Raw genomic sequence first — 23,846 nt, forward strand, 5'->3', positions numbered from 1 at the left:
TTGCAGTGCATCGAGTTGCATACCAAACAACAACGGTGCATCCTCCACTGCCTCCATCTCAAAGGAATAATATCAATTAAGATTATTATTGATTTTCCCCTACAGTTTTGTGAATAATTTATGTTTGAATTTTTCATTCAGGATAACTTTAACTTCTTTTGAAATTGAATTTAATGTTATATCATATCCATTTTTATTTAAACTAAAACAACATACACACCAAATAAATACATGGAAAAATACATACATTACATATTATCGCTTAAAATCACATTACATCATCTTTTTATGTGATAGACATATGTACTTCGTACGTGCATGGGATGGAACCGAAAAGTGTTTTTGTAAATGTCAAACAATTTCATGTATACATCAATTATTTAAAGCGTAGTATCGGACCATGTGTTTATACATTTATTTTGGTTGAGTTGGAACTTTTGTATAAGAAATTTTAATTATGAGAATTTGCGTATTATATAATCCTAACTTTCTACGATCATTGGTTGAGTTGAAACTTTGGTGACTGGTGCTTATTCTCCTGCGGAGAAAGCCGCAATGACATGGGAGCAGTGTTTAGAGATTTTTTCTATCGAGTATGTACGGTTGGCGGAGAGAGAGAGAGAGAGAGAGAGAGAGAGAGAGAGAGAGAGAGAGAGAGAGTTTAGCCCATAAGTATTTGTTGCTGAGGCAGAGGACAAAGTCGATATCGGAGATCACCAAGATGTTTACAGAGAGAGCCCTTTTCTGCCCCGAGTATGCTACTTTCGGAGCAGGTACAGATGTCCTGATACTTGAGCCTACTCAAGACGGTGATCTGTGAGTTTGTATCGACCAAGTGGTACAGTTCTCTCTCCGAGTTGCAGTCGTTCACTCGAAGGAGAGAGATCGAGATTGAGACCCATACCAGAGAGAATAGGTAAACCCCATCTCAGTTACAGTCGGAAGCAAAGCGGTCAAGCCTGTTGATTCACGATCTGGAGGTCAGAGAAAGATGTATCGATATTTGAGACTTGGTGGCCATGCATGAAGAGGGAGATTGCATGTTACGTGGAGAGAAACTTGACCTGTCGGATGGTCAAGGCTGAGCACCAGAGGTCGCATGGAAAGTTACAGCCCTTGGAGGTTCCCATGTGGAAATGGGAACATATAACAATGAATTTCATTACCAATTTGCTGATGACGGCCAATAGATTTGATTCGATTTGGGTTATCGTGGATTGGTTGACCAAGAGTGCCCATTTTCTCGCTATTCGGGAGAGTTATTCAGCCGAGAAGTTGCCCGACGTGTATGTACGCGAGATTTTCACTTGCCACGGTGTACCAGTCTTTATTGTATCTGATCGTGATGTATAGTTCACTTCCCGGTTTTGACAGATGTTTCACGAGGAGTTGGGTACTAGACTGCATTTCAGCACTGCTTATCACCTCAGACGGATGGAAAGAGTGAGCGGACCAATCAGATGCTCGAGGATATGATGAGGGCTTGTGTCATCGATTTTGGTGGGAGTTCTGATTCCTACCTTCCCCTAGTTGAGTTGTCTTACAACAATTATCATTCCAGTATTGGGGCATTGCCTTTTGAGCTTCTCTATGGAAGGAAGTGTTGTACACCAGTTTGTTGGGGGGAGGTCGGCCACAAAGTCATGGGTAGGACCGACGTGGTCCTTCAGACTACGGAGCTTGTCCAACAGATTGGGCAGAGGTTGCAGACAGCTCAGAGACGATAGAAGAGTTATGCTGATAAACGACAATCAGAGTTGGAGTTTTAGGTCGGGGATATAGTAGTGTTGAAGGTATCACCCTATAAGGGTGTTATTCGCTTCAGGAAGAGGGTAAAATTGGGGCCCCGATTTATCGGACCGTTTCGGGTGGTGGCCAAAGTAGACAATGTGGCATATCAATTGGATTTGCCTGAGGAGCTTAGTCAGATTCACAACACCTTCCATGTTTCTCAGCTCCGGAAGTGTGTGGTTAACGATTCGGCGGTGATCTCTTTGGATGACAATCAAATTGATGAGCGCCTGAATTATGTGGAGAGATCGTTAATGATTCTAGATAGGAAGATGAAGGTCGTGCGCAATAAGGTGGTAGCTTTAGTCAATGTCCAATGGCATCATCGGAAGGGTTCAGAATGAACTTGGGAACTCGAGGCAGAGATGCGGGAGCACTACCCAAAGTTGTTTGTAGTTGAGGACTTCGAGGATGAAGTCTGATTCAAGTAGGGGAGAATTGTAACACCAAGTTTTGGGCATATTTCTTTTAAGTAATGTAATATTTTGGATGTTGGATTTCTGGTGGCCATGGCGTGGCCAAGGCTAAAGTTTTGTGGTCACTAAGCTAGCGCCACGACATGGCATCTACTTGCCACGACGTGGCTGCTGTTAATGGAAAACCATAATCTGAGGGTTGAGCCCCTATTTAAGGGAATATGACGGCTAGGTTTGCCCACCCTCAGCCTCAATCACTCTCCCTCAGCCTCCAAGAGAAAACCCTAGCCTCTATTGCTAACCTTTAAGTTTTTGGTGTGTTTGGTGGTGTTTTGAAGAAGGATAAGACACCCTTGGGCTTTGTTTCATCAAGCAACTCTCCCTATCCATCTTGTGCACGTTTTTTGGACTCTTTTAAGTCATCAAGATCCAACCTTTATGTTACTTGTCTCTAGATCTAGCCCTTTTGTCCCTTAATCTTCATGGTGTGAGCAATTGGAAGGTTGGATCTCATAAAGTTGGCAACTTTATAGATCCATGTGGTTATTTTAGTGTCATATGTTCCAGATCTGAGGATCTATGGAGTTTTTGGTCCCATGTTCAAGCTTGAGTTCCTTATTTCCATGTTTTTGACCTAAAATAGAAGGGACATGCGTTGGACATGCATGTCCATAAAGCTACGATTTTTATGGCTTATTAGGTATAGAAGACCCTTCTAGAAACGTTGGGTGACCAACTATAGAAATTGGGTGCTTAATGGGTGACTTTATGCATTTAGTCACCTTTAAAGAATTAGGGTTTGGGATCTTGACTTATTGATGTGTCTTAATGGATAAAGTTGGAAACTTTATCCATCAAGACCATGGGAAGGACCAGATCTGAGCTTTGGAGCTCTTGGAGTTGTAGGAAAATGGCTTAATGGATTAAGTTGTCCAGACCAGTCCCCACGACATGACCTTAGGTTGCAACGACTTGGCGATTGGGTAGGAACTCGTCTGCTTTGTCGTTTATCAGCAACGACGTGTCCAAGGATGGCCACGACGTGGCGCCCGGAGGTTGACCTTTAACTTTTGATCGTTGACCGTTGACTATGACCAAGTTTGACTTTAGGTCATTTGGGGTATTTTGAGTAGTAGATTGAGGTTTGGTCCCTGTGTGCTGTATAGGCGACCCGTAGAGCCAGTGTTTGGAGCAATGATCAATCCAACTATCGTTTAGATTATAAGTGAGTTTTCTTCACTGTACTCGTGGGTCGAATGCACCAATGTTAACCCATTAGGTTGTATGATGTATCCTGGTATATAGGATCTTGCCATGCTGTAGTATTTTGTTAGACTGGTAGATTTATATCATTATCTGTTTATTGGTTATATGTTTATCTGGTGTATATGTTGACATAGTGTGGTTCGGTTGAGGCAATACTACTCTGTGCGGAAGCCAACAAACCTGGGAGCAATCCAGACATAATTTGAGGGCCGGGAAGGCAAACCAGACTTATGTGGTAGGTTCGGGAGCAATCCAGACATGAGATGTGGGTCGAGAAGGCAATCCAGAATTATGTTGTGGGCTCAGGGGTAATTCAATCTGATGGTTGTGGACCCAGTATGCATGTTGTTATATATGTGTGTGTGGTGGTATTTTGGGGGAACTCACTAAGCTTTGGCTTACAATTTGATTTTATGGTTTCAGGCATATTAGAGGATATGAGCAAGGAGAAGGCGTGATTATGCACATCATCCTGGATATTTATTTGACTTATGATTTTGAGATACTCTGATTTATACTTATGGTTTTGGAACTATATTTTGTGTGAATTGTGGATTTTGTGATGGTTTTAATAATGAAATTTTTGTCGTAATTTTTGGGATGTTACAAATATATTTTTTATTCAAAAATTAAAACATAGACAACTACTATTACAAAAAGTAAAAAACAATAACAAATAAACAACTTTAACGATTCCAAAAGCATACATCTATGGACTAGAAAACATGCCCCTCTCATCTTCTATTGTTTCAACCTCTCAATGGTCTAAGATCGTTGCAACCTCAAGCCTCATTTCATAACTGAAAGAAATAATTAGAAAAGGTTCAGCCTTCAGGCGACTTTCACTCAATTAGGAAGAGACGAAATAAAAAGATCAGAAGATATCAAAAAGCTTCAGAAAACTTTATATTGATTGAAATCAAAATTAGAAGAAGGATTCACATTTGCTTTGAGTAGGAGAAATAACCAACCAAGTACAACTTTTACCATTGCTACTTGCTCGGTTGTTGTGATGCCTCTCGGTATACATGTCTCCTCGTTTTCTCTCTGCCTCTTCCTCTTCTTTGTGTGTGCTTGTGTTTTCCCCAATTGTCACTTTCTTTTTCATACGCAGACTAGATCAAAATTAGGAATAAAACATAATACATCCATTACATTTTACAATCTTGGATGCCTCCATGCCATATGTTGCCCCGGGCTGTGGCCCCAGGTTGCCTTACGCCTTACGCCTAGGCTAACCCTACTGAGATAATGGTATAAAATTGTTATGGTTTTAAGCTATATATATATATATATATATATATATATATATATATATATATATATATATATATATATATATATATAGAGAGAGAGAGAGAGAGAAAGAGGTAGGTTAGATGATACTATTAAGTGTATTTCTAACAAATGTTATTGGGCTATAATTACATAAAAAAAAACTTGAAAACTCAAATAAAGCATTTAAGGCTTCCTTGTTGAAATGAAAATTCCTAATAAATGTTTGGATTTCGTGGTCAAAGGGTTAGAATTCGTAGTCAAAGTGCCAAAAATGCTTTTCCTTGAAGTTCATATGAAGTGACAACCGTGAGCTCTGAAAACTTCAAAAATGATCAAGTATCCTACTTTAGAGCTTATAAAATACGACTTCACAATATTCAAATTGCGAAAGTGATATGTTCATGTATACCCTTCTTACAAGGAAGACAATGAATCTTTTTTTTAAATCTCAAATGGAGGTCATATGAGAGAATTATGAATGTTCAAAGTTTGGTTATTTTTTTCATAACTTTCAACGAATACTTTATTTTAGAGCTAAGAATGACTTCTTAATCTCCAAATTTTGAGTGTGATGTCCATAAAAAGCCATTGCTACAAAGAACACAATAAAAAATCAGCTCAAACATAGTTTATATGAAAGAATTGCATCTTTAAAGTTGAAAAAAAAAATCAAATTTTTGCATGTAACCACCTACAAAAATTTCAGATTTTAGCAAGCTAAAAAACTACAAAAATCTTGACTATTTTTTATATTTTTGAAAATTATGAAAATTTTAGAAAATGATTGGAAGGATTAACCTAATTAGTCATTTTCTCAATGTTATTGTGGAACTTTCGTGGCTTATTTCTAGGTCGGTATAATTCTTATCTCTATTCAGTTATGTCCGTATTATGAAAGAAAGCAAACACGTTTTCAGCATCAACGTTGTTGTGATATCTTGAAATAATTAGACTTTGAATCCTTCCAACACGAAACCAAAAACTACAAATTTACAACAAAGTTGGAAAAAAGAAACTGAAGTCAAGTCTATAAGTCCAAATTGCAAGGTAATATCTTCGGTCTATGATTAACAAACAAATCCCACCCAACCCACAAAATTTATTCCTAAAACATCCATATATGACTGTGTTAACAAACCTTAAATGGATCACAAAACACCGTAAGTACGCAAATACTAAAAACAAATTAAATGTTTTCTATAGATATTAGAATGATAAACGACGAACAATGATAACAAAACATTTGCTTGATGACATCATCGTAATCTCGAAGGTTAAAGGAGTTTAAGGTTGCATCTTTAAAGTTGTGCTAATTTGTTGTATCTGCTAATTTTTACTACGTATCAAAGTTGGTCCCTTGATCTCATGGTCAAGAATTTCTTTCTATAATCAAAACAAATACATTCAAACAAATGACTTCTTTTGTTATTATTTTATTATTGTAATATTACACCTTAATGAAGGTGTTAAAAACATATATTTTAAAACCATTCTTGATTTTTTTAATAAAATATATCGAGATTACGTATAAGTCAAATTATTTAGAAGATGTTGGGAAATTGGATGTGTATTTGATAAAAGTTATGAAATATTGAATAATAGAAAATAGATTATTGATAATAAAGCATGATATATATGAAATAGTGTCTGGATATAGAAAATATTTTTAATGCTCAAGATTGTAATAATTATCTTATATACTTATTATAAAACTAATTAGTTTAACAAACACCTTAATTATCTTTATATAATCAGATAATAATAAACAAAGTTATCTTACCCAAAAATAAAAAATTGAATTATTATAACTTAAACCCTCGTTAAACAAAAAATTCATTTAGATATCTTCCTATTCTAATAAAAAACTAAATTTATTCTCTCTTTTTTGTCATTGTAATCCTATTAGGCTTCATAATTAATTTAATGTCACTTGTCAACCTATTAATTCTTCATTTCAAATTTCAAATTTTAAATTTCCTACTCTAATTATATTAAATTAATAACATTAGAATAAAAATTAAAATAAAATTAATACAGATTATAAGGTCACATATCTATTTAAATCAACGATTATAATTTTATATAACTAAAAAAGTATCATCTTAATTAATAATTTATTTAAAATAATTGATTAGTAATTTGAGTTTTTACTATGAAAATTTAATTAATTTTGTAACGGTGGTTCCTACGGGTTATAAACTAGTTTGATTAATATTTAAAAACTTAGAGTACACGGTATGGGCCAAAGAACGGCGTTATTGCCGACGTGTAAGCCCCATAATGGTGTTATAATTGGGGGAATACCCCCCCCCCCCCCTTATCGTTATATCCAGTCGTCGCTGCATATCGTTGGCGTTACCACAAGAAGAAATGGGTTTAATTTTGAACGTTGTACTCTTTTGACCGTTCACAAACGGTCACATTCTTAACAAAAAAAATCATTTTTTTTACATATAAATACATATACACTCTCATACATTTTTTACACATTTACCTTCTTTCTCTTTATATTTTACATCTAACCAAAACCCCAACACACAAAAATGGATCAAAATCCAAACACCCCTCCACCAAACCAAAACCCAAATACATAACCACACATAACATCTCCTACGGATTTGCCGGTTATGAAGATTATTTTAGCCTTCTATCGTCTCAAGGTTCACCACAAATCTCATACCAATGAGCCTCTTTCAATCCCGCATCACCACCACTCCATTTTCCTAACTAACCTTATCTTCAACAAAATCTTTTCAGCGAACACTCAAGTTTACAACAAAATCTTTTCAGATGCAACCTCAAACACTAACAACCACCCAACCACAACCACAACCTCAAACACAACCACCACCTCCAACACAACCATCGGTTGAAATGCAAGCGGGAGGTAGTAAGAGAGGGAGATGGAAAGAAAAAACAAAAAGGAAAGCTATAGCGGTTGACACGGAAAATAAGGAAGCTCCACATTGGTGGACACCAGATGAGGAAAATGCATTGGTGCAAGCGTGGTGCGGTACTTCAAAAGAAGAATGTCGCTTAAATGAGATGAAGAAATGTGCTTATTGGGAGGCGATGCTCAAAAAATTCCACACTATATTGTAAGAAAAAAGTGTATCGCAATACGGACATGCTAAGTAGCAAATGAACTCAAATTAGCAAGCGATACACAAAATTCAATGATATTTATAACCGGCTTGAGGCGCAACAACAAAATGGAACCAACGAAATTGATTTGTTTAAAGTTGCAAAAGAACATTATCGGGTCGAGATGAGACATGTGTTCGAGTTCGAGAAAGCGTGGGAGTTGGTGCGAGTTGATCCAAAATGGCTTAAAACCCCCACATCGTCGGAGGTTCAATCCAAAAGGTCTCAAAATTCGAGCTCGGTCGACGTGTTAGACGCACAAACTCATATCGACCTAAATACTGACACCGATGAAATCCTGGATAATATCGAGGAGATCTCCCCACCACGACGACCGTCCGGACGCGACAAAGCGAGGCGTGCTGCAAGGCATGCGAAGGAGGTTGATGCGAAAACAAAAGATGTGGCAGAAATGAAATCAAATTTCGATGAACACAATTTATTACAAAAAGAGAAAAATGAGTTGAAACGTCGCCACTTTGAGTTCCTAGAAAGGCAAGCACGAGAGAAGAATGAGCAAAAAGAGAAAGAACTAATGACACATCACTTGTCAATTCTTCAGACCAGCGAAGAGGATTTGGCGCCTCAAGATCTAGCGGTGCTACAAGCGACGAAAGATCAAATTAGGAAGAAATATTTAGGTTAATTAGGATTAGTAGTAAAATGTTATGGTTTTAGGTTTAATTTAAATGTTATTTGGGTTAATTAGGACTAGAAAAAAATGTTATCTTTTAAAATTAATTTTTTTTATTGTAATCTTAATTTTATTTTTTAAATATTATGTCTTTTTTTGTTTTTTAAATATTATGTTTTATAAAAACATAATTGTTTTATTAATTAAAAAAAAAAGAAACACCAAAAAGAAAAAAAAAACAAACTCAAAAAAATATATATATAAAAAAATGACATGGAAATATTAATGTTATAACATGAAAATCATTTCCTTATTTGATGTTATAAAATCTTTTCTATATGGAGGTGAAACCAAATTGGTATTAGATCTAGTCCCCAAAATTAATGGTATTATAGGAGAAATCAAATACAATGTTTATTTAAGTATTTATAATTTGTTATTTAAGTTTCATTTATTCATCTTCTTCTCACGCTATTTTCCCGTTTCTTGCGTTCCCATCATCAAATGGAATTCTTCGAGAAAACCTCAGCGGTAAGACTGAAAACTCACCAAGATAAGTATCTCGTCGCCGACGACGACCAGTTAACAGTCCGGCAAAGCCAGTCCGCCGCTGGAACCCGTCGTGCACGGTGGTTGATCGAGCACGTTGACTCAAACAGCCATGTGATTCGTCTAAAAAGCTGCTACGGTCGTTACTTAACAGCCACCGGTATGCCGTTCTTCCTTGGCATGACGGGGAAGAAAGTCCTCCAGACGTTGCCGGAAAACACCAAGGACCTAGCGATCGAGTGGCAGCCGGTAAGGGACGGGTTTCAGGTGAAGCTTAAGGCTTCCGGTGGAACGTATCTGAGGGCCAACGGAGTCATGCCGCCGTGGAGAAACACCGTGACCCATGACAACTGTTCTACGAGCTCGACGCATAATTGGATCTTGTTTGACGTTGAGGCGGTGGATATACCGGAGGATGAGGAGTTTAATGATTATTTAACGATGGTTTCGAGTTTTTCTTCCGTCTCCAATGAACTTTCCGGCCTGGAGTTCGTCGCTTCACCGGTGTCAATCCGCTCTTCTAGCTTCTCACCACGGACTCCTATATTATCAATGAAGAAGGTACTTTTTTCCTTTTCCTTTTTTTTTTTTTTTTTTTTTTTTTTGCATAAAAAATAAAAAAAATATATTAAATTATCCAAAACTCATAAATTAAAATATCATCTAAATGACCATATTAAGTTTTTTGTGGTTGACGGTATAATATTACTTTAAAATTAATCATATGAAATCTCTTCATTTATAAATGATCTAATTCACTATAAACTACTTATATTATATTAGTTATACCAACATACACTTTTAAATTGTAATTGTTATACTTTTACTTGAACGTATTGGTTATTATTTTTTTTTATATAACGTGTTTAAATCATAATATGTATATTAATAATTATATTGGTCTATAATTCATTGGTATAAAAAAAATCGATATCTTTCATTGGTATCCCGATTTACATTATTGTCCATAAATTTAGCTATAGGATCCTAACTAATTAGGAGGATATCAGGAAATACATATTTGGCTAGAATCCTACTAGAAGGCTATATAGAAATATAAAGTTCAAGAGAGATTAAATATAGTATACATATATGTTCGAAATAATATATCTTAACATAAAGAAACTCGGTAATTTTGATTTTGATCTAATTCTGATAAATGCATAATGTCTTAGATTTTGACAATCTTGATTAGTTATTATGTCAAAAAAACTATAATGACTGTATTTATAAAAAAACAAATTATTTAAAAACGTTAAAGTATTGTATAAAAAGAAAAATAAATTACTAATATTAAACGATTTAAATCTTGGTGGTGGTGGTGGTGGTGTTGTTGTTGTTGTTGTTGATTGTGGTTTTGTATTTCTTCTACAAGTGTGCATTTGCTCATTGGTGATGACTAGTGACCACTAGGATGGCAATGTCCATGCGCAAAGTATTTAATAAGCTATTTATTATTATTAGAATTTCGGCTGATTATATATATATATATATATATATATATATATATATATATATATATATATATATATATATATATATATATAATTACTGATTATAATAGAGCATATTTAAAAGAAAGCTAATAATGCTCAAGAACATAGTATCTTTTTTATAGAAATAATAGAGCGTATGTTTTTCATATACGTGTATGGTCAATATAACAAATAAATGCACCATCCAATAAACAAATACCCAATTTCACTAAAAATCGACTATTAGCTGAATAATGAAAAACTATACTATTAAAAAATACAAATTAAGTAATGTATCAACCAAATCACTTCTAAATGTTTACTACCAAATAAATATATTAAAACAAAATTTCTCAATATTTGTATTTACTCTGAGACCAGTTTATTATAAAAAATATAACATACCAAATTCCTAACATAATATTTATATCAAAGGAGTATTGCATCAATAACCGGCCATTGTGAGTTCTTTATAGGATCTTCACAAAAATATTTATACCTATCGGTATACTCTCCACGAACCGGTCCGTGGTTGAGGTGACAACGAACAACGGCCGTGCACACCAGCCCGACCGTTCGTGATGGAGGTCTTTCGTGGTGGGCATCACGATTGTAAACGACCAATGATCGTCTTCTTCTCTCCTAGCTTCCTCTTCTCTCTCTTCTTTATTTCTCTTCTCTCTCTTCTTTCCGGTAGTGGGGAGTACACCGATGGTTTGTGGTGGCCTGAGACGGCTGACTTAGAAGCTCTCCACGACCCTTGGTTTGGAGACTATACATGATGGCCTTATATCAATTTTGAGATTTTAAGTAAATGAGGTAATTTATTTTGTTATTTATAAAATTAATTATCATAGTGAAAAAAATTGTATTTCTGTTTTAATCAGTTTTGTTTTAGAATTTCATTAAAACCATTGAGATGTGACAAAAAAAATTCTATATTTGACATTAGGGATGAGCATACGACCCGTTGGACCGGAAAAAAACCATGACCGGATATTCTTATAAGTGGGCCGGTTTTCGGGTTTTGTTTTTTACAATAACCGGGTTTCGGGATTGAACCGGACCGAACCCGGAATAAGTTTTATAACCCGGACCGGACCGAGAAACCAAATGTTATTACCTTTTCTGAGCAACGTACATTCAACGAGTTTACAAAAAAAATAAATAAATAAATAAATAAATTATCGTTTCAAGCTGCTCTTCCCTAGCCGACATACACTATCTATTTTTTTTTTTTTGGGTTTGTTCTTTCACATTCCACTATTGGTCGATGTACACTAGGCTACTAATCTTCTACTCTATAGAAATGTATAGTTTTTTATAAATAAAAAATGCAGCTTATTTTTATTAAAAATGCAGGTTTTTGTTAAAAAAAATTGCAATTTTTTATAAAAGGAGTTGTTCGTTGTTATTTTTTATAAATAAAACACCCTAAAACGGTCTGGTTTTCGAGTAAGGCAATTTAAGATTTCCGGTCTTCGGGCCGGTTCGATTCGGGTTCAACCCATTGGTCATCCCTATTTAACACTCCATATTTTTTGTATATTTCAAACTTCAGTTTTCTGACATTTCGGAGCCTGAAATAAGAAAAACAAGTCCAAAACCTTAATAACATGATCCACAACATGGCATTTCACATTTTGAAATGTAATGTATTTCCTTAAATCTAACAAAATAATTTTAAAAAATCATCAAAATCTAAATAAATTTCGGTATAAAGGCATAAAAATGGATTACTTAATTGAAAACTGGTAACTATAAACATTTTGGATTTAAAAGTGGTATTTTTTGCAAGAGTTCTGTGTCAATGAGAACATACTATATATTACATACAACGAAAAATCCAAAATTGCTTAATTTTAGACTTAGTTGTCATTTCGTAAATGCATTTTTTTTTTGGTTATTTATTTTAATTCACAATGATTATATGATCATATTTTTAATATCCCTACTTTGAAATCCAATCTTATTTTTTATATATGATTTTACTTCAAAGTTATTTTTTATATAAGCTTTGATTATCTTGATGTTGATAATATTTTCATATTATAAATATAACAAATATTCAATGTATTTGTCTATAATTGTTGCTTAATGGTTTTTCGTTATATCTTTCTTAACATCATTGATCTTTACAACATCATTGATTTTTACATAAACATATACTATATAAATACTTTTAAATATGTAAGAGTTAAATCTCGACTTTGCCAAAGTTATCTTATAGAAATTTGAACCCTATCGAAATTAAGGGACTCTACTAATTATGTAAGTTGTCTTATCTAAGAAATTCTTCTAGATAATCTTCACCACCCCTACATAAAAACGTCATACTCTTTGTTCTCTTATTTAAGGTTATGGTCAACCTTTTTGCAACTCCATTATGATACAATGTATTCAGAACAGTCTTCATCATGCTAATCATATCCTAACACAATTGTTAATAACACAATTTGATGTTGTAATTTTCCTCTTTTATCTGACTTCAACACTTCATTTCCAAGTTAATCTTATTTTCTATAATAGTTTTAACCTTTTTAAATGATATAGAAGTCCTCAAATTTATTCCTTGATAAATAAACTTATACCTTCTTGTGAAATCATCTATAAAGGTAATGCAATGCCGTGATCCTCCTATTAAAGAAACTAATTTATGACCGTAAACATTAGTATGAACTAGTTCTAAATTCCTAACCTAGGGTGATGTTCCTATCTTTGCAAAGTTAACATTTTTTGTTTGTCAAGAAAACATGATGTTCCTCTTCAATGCCTTATGTAACTCATACTGAATCAACACATCCTTGACTTGAACTTTCCATAAACCAAAGTTGCTTCTTCCATCATATTTATCAACATCGAACATCATGGTATTGTATTTTGACATTGTATATGTATCCCCAAATAATATTGTTTACTAGAAAAATATATACAAAACCTATAAGTATTACACCAACAAAATAATTCCTAAGACACAAAGGTGGGTTACAGCGTACACGCTTATGTACCAAGTCTTTCCTAGCCAAAACCTTCACAGAGGTGGGTCACAGCGTACACGCTTATAAACCTATAAGTTATATACTGCCAATTTGTATATAATTCTATTGTATACAAAATAGTTAACCAGATCTTCGTTTATGATGTAGAGGATCAGACCAAGCTACAACCACACTACAACCACAGAGTATAAGACAAACCTTCAAAGTACGAAGTACCTTCAATTAAGACTAATAGAGATTTGTTATTATTATTATTATTATTATTATTATTATTATTATTATTTTGGAAGATCAGACAAAGCTTTAGCCACATAGCATAAGACGAACCTCTAAAACCGAGAGCTCCTCAAAAACCCACCACTTGTTGGGAAAATGGCCTCAAAGATCCCTAACAACCTCCCAATCACAATAATAGAAAAAAAAATAGACACAAGAATATACATGGAAACTTCAAAACCAGAGAAAAACCACAAGCCCCTAGAGAGAAAGATTCACTATATGATAAATTATTACAATCACATAAACTAATATCTCAAGTCTCCTCTAAAAATACTCACACTATTTCAAAGTATTAACTAACACGTTCTACACTTTGAAACAAGAGAGAAAGAAAAAGTCAGACATTTCAAGTGTAATTTGGTTAGGGTGCATTGAAAATAAAGCCTTGGACTCTTTTTATAAGCTTGGAGTCCAACCAAAATTTCATCATTCTAACAATGTGGGATGAGAAGCCATTCTTTCATACAACCAAAAACTCAACAATTCATGACCATCAAACTTTTTCATCTTAACATTCTCGTCATTAGCCATTGAAATACACCAATTATTAGATGTTCAAACAACAAGCACATAATTTAAAGACGAGAGTAAAAAACCTCTATCAAGGTGGCCTAATAGAGAACATTTAAGATTTAAACACTAAAAAAAAGAGTGGGTCTATTTTTGAATTCCGCAAGCTACAACATTAAGGTGGCATGTTGTAAAAAAAATACAAATGAAAATAAAGACGGTAAAATATTCATATGGTTCACACGATTAGGGTAATCATACTATGTCCATGTTAGAACTATAAGAGATTTGTTATTGACATGAGGATGAAACTTACAATTATATTAGGTTCCATATGTAGAATTAGGTGAAGACAAATGAAATCGTGTCTAGACAAATATGACACCAAAATAATATCTCACTAATTCACCAACACCATTTCTGATGCTTGCCAACGAGGCAACGACTAGTCTTCATAGCTCAATGCCTCTAAGTTTCATTTGTTTGTACTTTGTAGTGGCTCTAATACAAATACGTGAACTTAAAGGGTTATAATGAGCCACATATCAAAAAATATGGACTATAGTGAACATCTTATCAAGTCGATGCGTTTCATATGGCATAAAAGGTACAAAAGGGTAGTAATCTAAAATATGAACTAGAAAAAGAAAAACGTTTGCCGACCGGCGTACGTAACCGTGTCACGTGAAAATGGGCGCTTTCAGTTACGTGGATGCATAAATGTATAGTACTTCAAAAGAATAATAAAATGGTTAATTTCTTAAGTACACGTTAAAAGACAAATGATTGTATTTATTAGGAACAAAAATGACAATCAACTTTATTTATATTTTTTTAAATGAGAAGTTTTATATGGTTTAAAGTTTACACATTTTCTTAAAATTTTTTTTGAACCGTCAAATAAAAATATTATAATCTACTCCTAAATTAACATCTAATTCCACTTATGTCCACCACGGGACTTGAACCCTCGACCTCAAAAAAAGAGGGCACCACCTGATACCGCTGGGTTAGAAGCCCTTTGGTACACATTTTCTTAAATGCTAGCAAAATTCAATTATGGTAGTGTAGAATGGAGTTAATTTTCATTCTTTGTATTTAATTATTATGTGGTTATGAAAATCCATGATAACAAACATTGTAAAAGGATGTCATATATACATTTTATCTCATACCCCAAAAAGATTAAATGCCGAAGAAGGTGATGTTGACATTACCATTTGGTTGTTTATGGTGAAATAGTCAGTTGTAACAAAATTGTTTTTATTTTATTTTACTTTAAAAATCACTTATTTATCACTCTTTTTTTACCATATTGTAATGACTTTCCATTTATCCTTTTAATTATTAATAAAACATTAATCTATGTATCTATCATGGTTAGAATTATTTTATCATGTTTAAAATATAAACACCTGAGCAACATATATGAATTTCTTCTTTGGACAATTTATATATCAATCCATTTATATGAACATTTTAAAGTATTAAAAAAGAACTAATTTTTATTATAATTTTAATCAGTAAAACCATATTTAAACATTGTCTATATCAATTTGTTTTGTCATAACAAGTATCTTATTTTGATTATTATTTTTTAACATCTAACTCACACATATATTCATCCTATTATTTAATTTACAATATTTCCATCACAGAATACAAACCTTTCAATATATTAGATTATTTAATATTATAAAATCATTTTTAAAAACAATTATAGTGAAAACCAAAGGCAATAAAGAATTAAATTAAATAAAAACATATAACATTTAAGTAATCAATTTTAAAACCATCATCTATTTTCAATACAATTAATGAAAACATTGTACAAATGAAGAAGTTTCATTCTTTGTTCCGAAGTAAAACTTGGTGGTCAATCTATCCTGGCTGGCGCTGACTGTGTCCCACACGGCCCAAACGTCGCTTGCTTCCTATTTAAACCGATCATCTTCTTCTAGATCCAAACGGAATCTTCAAATTATATCCGATTCAGATCAAAAACATCTAATCATTCCACCGTTTCCTATCTGGGTTTCGATCTTATCGCCGGAATATTTCATTTCTGATTCATTCTTTCAAATCCCCAGATACAGCGGCTTTCATTTAAGCAACCAAATTCAGCGCCGGTGATGGATCTCTTCAACAACGCGAAGGCAGTCCGGCTTAAGAACCACCACAACAAGTACCTCCACGCGGTGGACGACGAGGAATCCGTCTCTCAAGACCGCAACGGCGCCGCCAAGAACAACCGATGGATCGTCGAGTTCGTTACAGAGAGTCACGACGACAACATCACGATTATTCGTCTCAAATCGTGTTATAATAAGTACTTGACAGCTTCTAACCAGCCGTTCTTGCTCGGAATGACTGGCCGGAAAGTTCTGCAGACGGTCCCTCGCCGGCTTGATTCGTCGGTGGAGTGGGAGCCGATCCGGGTAGGGAATCAGGTGAAGCTTAGGACGAGATACGGGCAGTTTTTGCGGGCGAATGGCGGACTTCCGCCGTGGAGGAACTCCGTTACACATGATGTTACTCATGCGTTCCATGAGTGGATCCTTTGGGACGTCGATGTGGTGGATATCGTCGTGCAGTCTCCGGCGGCGAGACCAGCGCCGCCGTTGGTTCTTCATTCCGATTCGTTTACTTCATCGGAATCCAGCTCACCCAGTACGAATTGGGAAAAGTCACCGACTTTCTCTATGCAAGAGGTATGAATCTTTAGAATTTTTGTTTATTGGGTCATTATTTTGTTTTTAAAAATCATAATCAGAAACATTTTTGTAAAGTAACAATCTATTTTGTTCTTTACAAAGGACTCTTTAATTATATGCTTTTTGAATATTACCAATTGTAGTTAGCTTTTTGAGAACTTTTTGGACATTAACCAAATGTCAAATCTTGGTTTGATTTTTTGCTTTTGTGAGCTTTTTGGGTAATTTTTATGCTTTTTGAATTTACCTATTGTGTAATTTTTTTTGTCAAACATTGTACTTGAGAACTTTTTTATGCATTAGCTACTTGTCCAACTTACTTCAACAAATTGAGTTTTGTCTTCGCAAACTTATTTTAGTTTGTTTTGCAGGCGATCGATATGCATCATAACTCGCCTCCAAAAATGGAAGAAGGAAGAGCAATATATTACCATGTGCTTTCGGAGGATTTCGGTGAAATTGACGAAAATGCCCAAGGATTTTGCATAAATTTCAAGGGTAATAATGTGACCGAGTTGTCTCGGAAGTTGGAGGAAGAAACCGGTTTGAAGGACATCACGGTGTGCACACGAAGTCCGTTAAATGGAAAGCTTTACCCTCTTCGATTACAACTTCCTCCCAATAATGTTACAATGAAAGTTGTCATTGTTCAAAACTTGGATTCAATTGAAGAGTCTTGAGGATATATGATATGAATTATTATAAGTTTTGTTATGGTATATGCATATGGTGTGTTTGTATATAAGGAAAGGGATTTTGAGGTTTTATTTTAGTGCAATATTGGTATATGTATCTTAAGAATGATGCCAATATGAGTTAGTTCTACATAAGTTAAGTGTAAACGCCATGTTGCTTGAAACTATATGGTATAATATTATAGATTTAGTTTTTTGAAGGTTGTTTTTCTATTATAGGGCTACATGTAAGATATATCGATGTTTTTAATAATTTGTTTATTGAAATGTTATTTTTATTAATTATTATTATGATATTCTACGAATCTTATTATAAAACAATTTTATAGTGAACTATGTGTATTTTGGCAATGGATTTTTTATTTTATCTTATATAGAGTTCTTATCATTTTTATTCTGGTTAAAAATCAACCGTTATATTTGTACCAATTATTTAGTTTGTGACAATTGCTTAAAATACTTTTTGTAGTAAGAGAAAGTGTTATTAAGTCATTGAGCTCAACAAACATGACACACATTTCAACTGAAGTACGATGACAATTGACTATTAATGTTTACAAGTGTCACATAAGTTGCTTAAACTTTAATCATCTAGTTATTTATTGAACATTCTCAACAAATCTTTTGATAAAGATGAATAGTTAAGCAATTTAAATTTAAGGCTTTCTTCGATAAAAATAAGTTAATTTATTGTAATTTAGTGTTTAATAAAGTCATAAAAATAGTTTATGTTAGTTTATAAAATAGCTTAACTGGCTTATTAATATATTAATTTAAGATATTTATTGGTAAGCTATATAAAGTAAAAACTAGTTTATAAACTGATTTGCAAGACATGAAGTAAATATTATCACACTTAACATTTAAAAGATACAAGTAAGTTTCGCATATAAATTTGTCGAAAATAAACAATTTTATTAGTATCAGAATATTTAAATGACAATTATTAAATTAGGATTTATTTCACATAATACAGCGAAGTTCAATCACGTTCCATGTTAAAAGGTAATGTTAGGTATATGATAAAGACTCAGCTTTAATGATAATAATCCCATTTGGCCATTTGTCTTTTGGTATAAACTTAAGACATTTACAACGTGTTGGGACCCGATTGCTTTGTATAATATTATAATATTATACAAGAGTAATTAGTGTTAGGGATGAAAGTGGGTCCAAACCCGGTCTAGATGGACCCGGATCCGGTAAACCCGAAACCAATTAACGAGATTTTGTAGGACCGATATATAGGAACCGGGTACGGTACCGGGCAAAGTGGGTCTAGAACCGGAAAACCCGAAAATATCAAAGTGGGTAGAGTGGAACCGGGTAAAGTGGGTTTAGAACCGGAAAACCCGAAATTTTTTGGTAATTACTTGCTATTTAGTGGGTTGAACTTTGAAAATTTTCATATTGATATCCCGACTTCAGGAAATTGTAAGTCATTGAATAAAACTCTAAACCACACTCTGAAAAAAACCGTATGTCAATCCGACTTTAAACGAAGAAGATACACATGTTTTAACATTTTCACAAAATACAAAACACAAAAACAAATAACTGAAAAGTTTCAACTTTGATATCCCGACAACTTTGATATCCCGACTTCGAGGGATTATAATTCATTGAATATTAAACTAAAAATGACATAATTAGAGTCTAAACTTATATACAAACTCTAAACTACAAGTTGGAAAAAACAACATGTCAATCCGACTTCAAACGAATTAAATATGAATGTTTTAAAATTTTCACAGAATACAAAAATATTGAAAAACTAAAAACTTTCAGCTTTGATATCTCGATTTTAGGGGACTAGAAGTCATTGAATATAAACTCAAAATCGAAAAAATTATAGTCTAAAATCATGTACAAACTCTAAAATACACTCTGAAAAAACCGTATATCAATCCAACTTTAAACGAACGAGATATACATGTTTAACATTTTCACATAATACACAGTAAAAAACAAATAGCTGAAAAGTTGAAAATTTTTAGTTTTAATATCCCGACTTCGGGGGACTGTAATTCATTGAATATTAAACATAAAATGACAATATTATACTCTAAACTCATGTAGAAAATCTAAACTACAAGTTGGAAAAAAAAAAATCTCATGTCAATCCGACTTTAAACGAAGCAGATATGCATGTTTTAAAATTTTCACATAATGCAAAAAAGCCGAAAAACTAAAAACTTCCAGCTTTGATATCTCGATTTAAGAGGACTGTAAGTCAATTAATATAAAACTAAAAATGACCAATTTATGGTATAAAATTATGTACAACCTCTAAACTATATGTTGGAAAAGACCTCGGGTCAATCCGACTTGAAACGAATGAGATATGCATATTTTAAACTTTTCATAGAAATCAGTTCTGTTCCTAACACCGGTTCCGGTTCTTAAAGCCGGTTTACCCGGACCCGATGGACCCAAACTCGAATCACCCGAAACCCGGATAAAGTCATTCTTTAAACCCAGAACCGGAACCGGTTCTATATATGAAACAACCCAAAAATACGGTCCAAAAATTTCTTTTTAAAATCATTTAAGAAAACCCATAATGGATCCACATCATAAATAAATCACAAGTCATGTATCCAAAACATCATATCCAAATACTTTATCAAAACTGTGTATCAAAATATCAGAGTTTAAAACATCCCAGGTCATAAACTGTGGTGTGTGTCATGCAGTCATCCCGAGCTCTTCCCCTTGCTAGTGGAAGTACCTGAAACCAAAACTGAAATCTGTAAGCACAAAGCTTAGTGAGTCTCCCCAATCTACCACATACCATACATATAACATACAACTAGGAGATACGGGCCCCGCCCACTCTCATGGAGATTCGGGCCCCGCCCACACTCCGCTGTCTAGGAGATTTGGGCCCCGCCCACACTTTGCTATCTAGGAGATTCGGGCCCCACCCACACTCCGCTATCTAGGAGATTCAGGCCCCGCCCACACTCCGCTGTCTAACATGCATACAAGTATCACACAGACAACACGTATTTCTATTCTATCAAGCAGACACATAACTATACTCAAATAATACTACGAGTTTCGGGCCCCGCCCACACTCGGCTACTATGAGATTCGGGCCCCGCCCACACTCAGCTACTAACATATCATACTACGGCCCGACCTTGGTGCCGTAGACCCGTTCCTACTGAAGGAAACTCATCTCGTATGCTAGCCATGAAATCTCGAGTGAGGAATCTCTGACGGCTGCTCCCATGACTCCTTGGCTATTATTATCACAATAATACTTAGTCAAAACCTGATGATTTTCCTTAGGATAAAATGACCATGTAACACCCATAAAATTCAAGCCAATTTAAAACTTTTAAAACATTTCCAAAACCATTAACCATTACAAAACTTGTTTTCAAAATGTATCATATCAGAGTATCCCAGAAACAAAGTCATAAAAAGTGAGGAGCTATACGATCAAGCCTTCGCCTTGCCGCGATCCCCTGATGTACCTGAAACAATAAACTGAAACTGTAAGCCCGAAAGCTTAGTGAGTTCCCCCAAAATACCCATACCACAACAATACACATATAATCATAAACAACATACTATGGGTCCAGTCAACCATCGGGTTGGAATACCCCAGGCCCTTAATCATCCGGTTGGAATGTCACCATACTATGGGTCCAATCATCCTCAGGATGGAATACCCCAGGCCCACAACCAACAGGTTGGAATGTCCACATACTACTAGTCCAATCATCCTCGGGATGGAATACTCACAGCCCACAACCTACAGGTTGGAATGCCCAGGTCTATTGGCCTCCACACAAAGCAGATAAACCTCAACCGCTAAACGAACACGTGCACATATATAACAGATAATCACATAACAGTCTATAGACAATACTTGATCTAACGGATCATACCACATAGCACATGACACCATCCTATCTACCAGGATGCCGATCTAACAGATCATACCACATATCATATAATATTATCCTACCCTCTAGGATACCGGTCTAACAGGTCATACCACATACCATATAATATTATCCTGCCCTCTAGGATACCGATCTAACAGATCATACTAGCATAACATAACCAAATAACAATCCAAAGGGCCGGCCTTGGTGCCTTAGACCCATGAGTATAGTGAGGATAACTCACCTCGCAAGTAGCTCGGAAGGTAATGTCAAACTCCTCTAGATGTACTCCAACTCCAACACCTATATTCACCAATGTCCTTTGCTATCAATATTCAATTTACCAAAATACCCTCAGAAGTCAACTGGTCAACCCTTAGTCAAAGTCAAAGTCAACTGTCACAGTCAACAGTCCATGTTCACCTCAACTCGTCGAGTACCCTTATCTACTCGCCGAGTTCCTTGCATAACTTGCCAACTCGCCGAGTCACTCGTCTGACACGCCGAGCCTAAGACAATCTTCATCGGACTCGCCGAGTCGTTCATACGACTCGCCGAGTCCCTTCAGTCCTTCATCCATACAGATGCTTTTTAAGCCATGCTAAGGCTCCATACTGCAGATCCAAGCTCCTAGGGCATGTTTATCACGTAAAGTTGCAAACTTTACGAGCATGCAAGGTGCTAATGACTTAAATCAAGCTAAAGAAGAGGTTCTAGGCAAAAGAGCTTCACCAACATGCTAAATACTGAGACTTTATGATGACAAGAGCCAAGATGAGCTTAGATCTGAAGTTGCAACTTCAGATCTTGGTTCATCACTCGAAATGTAACACCAAATGCCCAAAATGGTGCCAAAACTCAAATATAAAAGGGACCTAGCTAGAAGAAGCTCGAGGTGATGACTTGATACCTTCAAATGATGATAAACTGAGGTAGACTTCAGATCCCCAACTGTTCCTTGCTCAAAGCTTCTTGATCTTCAAGCCTTTCCTCACCAAGATCCACCTTTCAAGCTTAAACACACAAGTATGGAGAGAAAATGAAGATTTAGGGTTTCTGGACTCACAGGGGCTGTAAGGGAAGGCAAAGGGGGCACAGGATCCTTTAAATAGGGTGCAAAACACTGGGGATTAGGGTTTCACCCTCCAACTCCAACTCGTCGAGTCACTCTTCCGACTCGGCGAGTTGGTCACTTAAATACGTGGCCCAATCCCGCTCCTACTCTATGAGTCAGGGCATCCACTCGTCGAGTAGACCTTGAAACTTGAAATTTAAAGTCATACTATCAATACCTGAGAATCGGGGCATTACAATTCTCCCGAACTTGAACTAGACTTCGCCCTTGAAGTCTGCTGCGGTGAACAACTCTGGATTGTGCTCCCGAATCTCAGCCTCCGGCTCCCACGTCCATTCGGATCCCCTCCGATGCTCCCACTGTACCTTCACCCAAGGTGTCTCCTTGTTCCGTAGAATCTTCACCTTCCTCTCTAGTATGGCCACGAGCCTCTCAACATAGTTCAGGCGCTCATCGACCTGAATGTTATCCAAGGATACCACCGCCTCCTGGTCCATAACACACTTTCGCAATTGCGAAACGTGGAAAGTGCTGTGAATCCGACTAAGCTCCTCCGGAAGCTCTAGCCTGTATGCCGCCTTGCCAATCCTGGCAACAATCCTGAACGGCCCAATATATCGGGGACCCAAATTTCCCCTCTTCCTGAAGCGGATCAGACCCTTCCAGGGTGAGACCTTCAGGGTACCACATCACCGACCTGAAACTCTAACTCGGATCGGCGCCGGTCAGCGTAACTCTTTTGCCGACTCTGAGCGGTTTGCAGCCGCTGCCTAATCTGCTGAATCTTCTCGGTAGTCTGCAAGACTACTTCCGTCCGACCCATCACCCTGTGTCCGACCTCACCTCAACAAACTGGGGTGCGACATCTTCGCCCATACAACAGCTCGAAAGGCGGAGCGCCAATGCTGGAATGATAGCTATTGTTGTAGGCGAACTCAGCAAGGGGTAGGTGGTAATCCCACCTCCCACCGAAGTCAATAACACATGCCCTCAACATGTCCTCAAGGGTTTGAAGGGTCCACTCACTATGACCGCCGGTCTGCGGGTGAAATGTTGTGCTAAAATGCAACCGCGTGCCTAGTTCCTCGTGGAACTTCTGCCAGAAGTGGGAGGTAAATC

At 35.6% G+C, this 23,846-nt stretch overlaps 1 protein-coding gene across 1 annotated transcript; it reads left to right on the top strand.

The window, feature by feature from the left end:
* The first annotated feature begins 16,290 nt into the window (after positions 1–16,290).
* Positions 16,291–18,022, top strand: LOC145129560 (uncharacterized). The gene is made up of 2 exons (XM_079064308.1): positions 16,291–17,052; positions 17,427–18,022. The coding sequence occupies exons 1-2, from the start codon at positions 16,474–16,476 to the stop codon at positions 17,733–17,735; spliced, it is 888 nt and encodes a 295-aa protein (XP_078920434.1). The 5' UTR covers positions 16,291–16,473; the 3' UTR covers positions 17,736–18,022.
* The last annotated feature ends 5,824 nt before the right edge of the window (positions 18,023–23,846 follow it).

Source organism: Lactuca virosa, chromosome 8 (genome assembly GCF_052849685.1).
Source record: "Lactuca virosa cultivar CGN04683 chromosome 8, Lactuca_virosa_CGN04683_v6, whole genome shotgun sequence".
In the NCBI taxonomy this organism is placed as follows: Eukaryota; Viridiplantae; Streptophyta; class Magnoliopsida; order Asterales; family Asteraceae; genus Lactuca; species Lactuca virosa.

Coding starts and splice junctions, on each gene's coding strand:
- LOC145129560 (XM_079064308.1), top strand. CDS start 16,474: ATGGATCTCTTCAACAACGCGAAGGCAGTCCGGCTTAAGAACCACCAC. Junction 17,053..17,426: donor CGACTTTCTCTATGCAAGAG/GTATGAATCTTT, acceptor TTTGTTTTGCAG/GCGATCGATATGCATCATAA.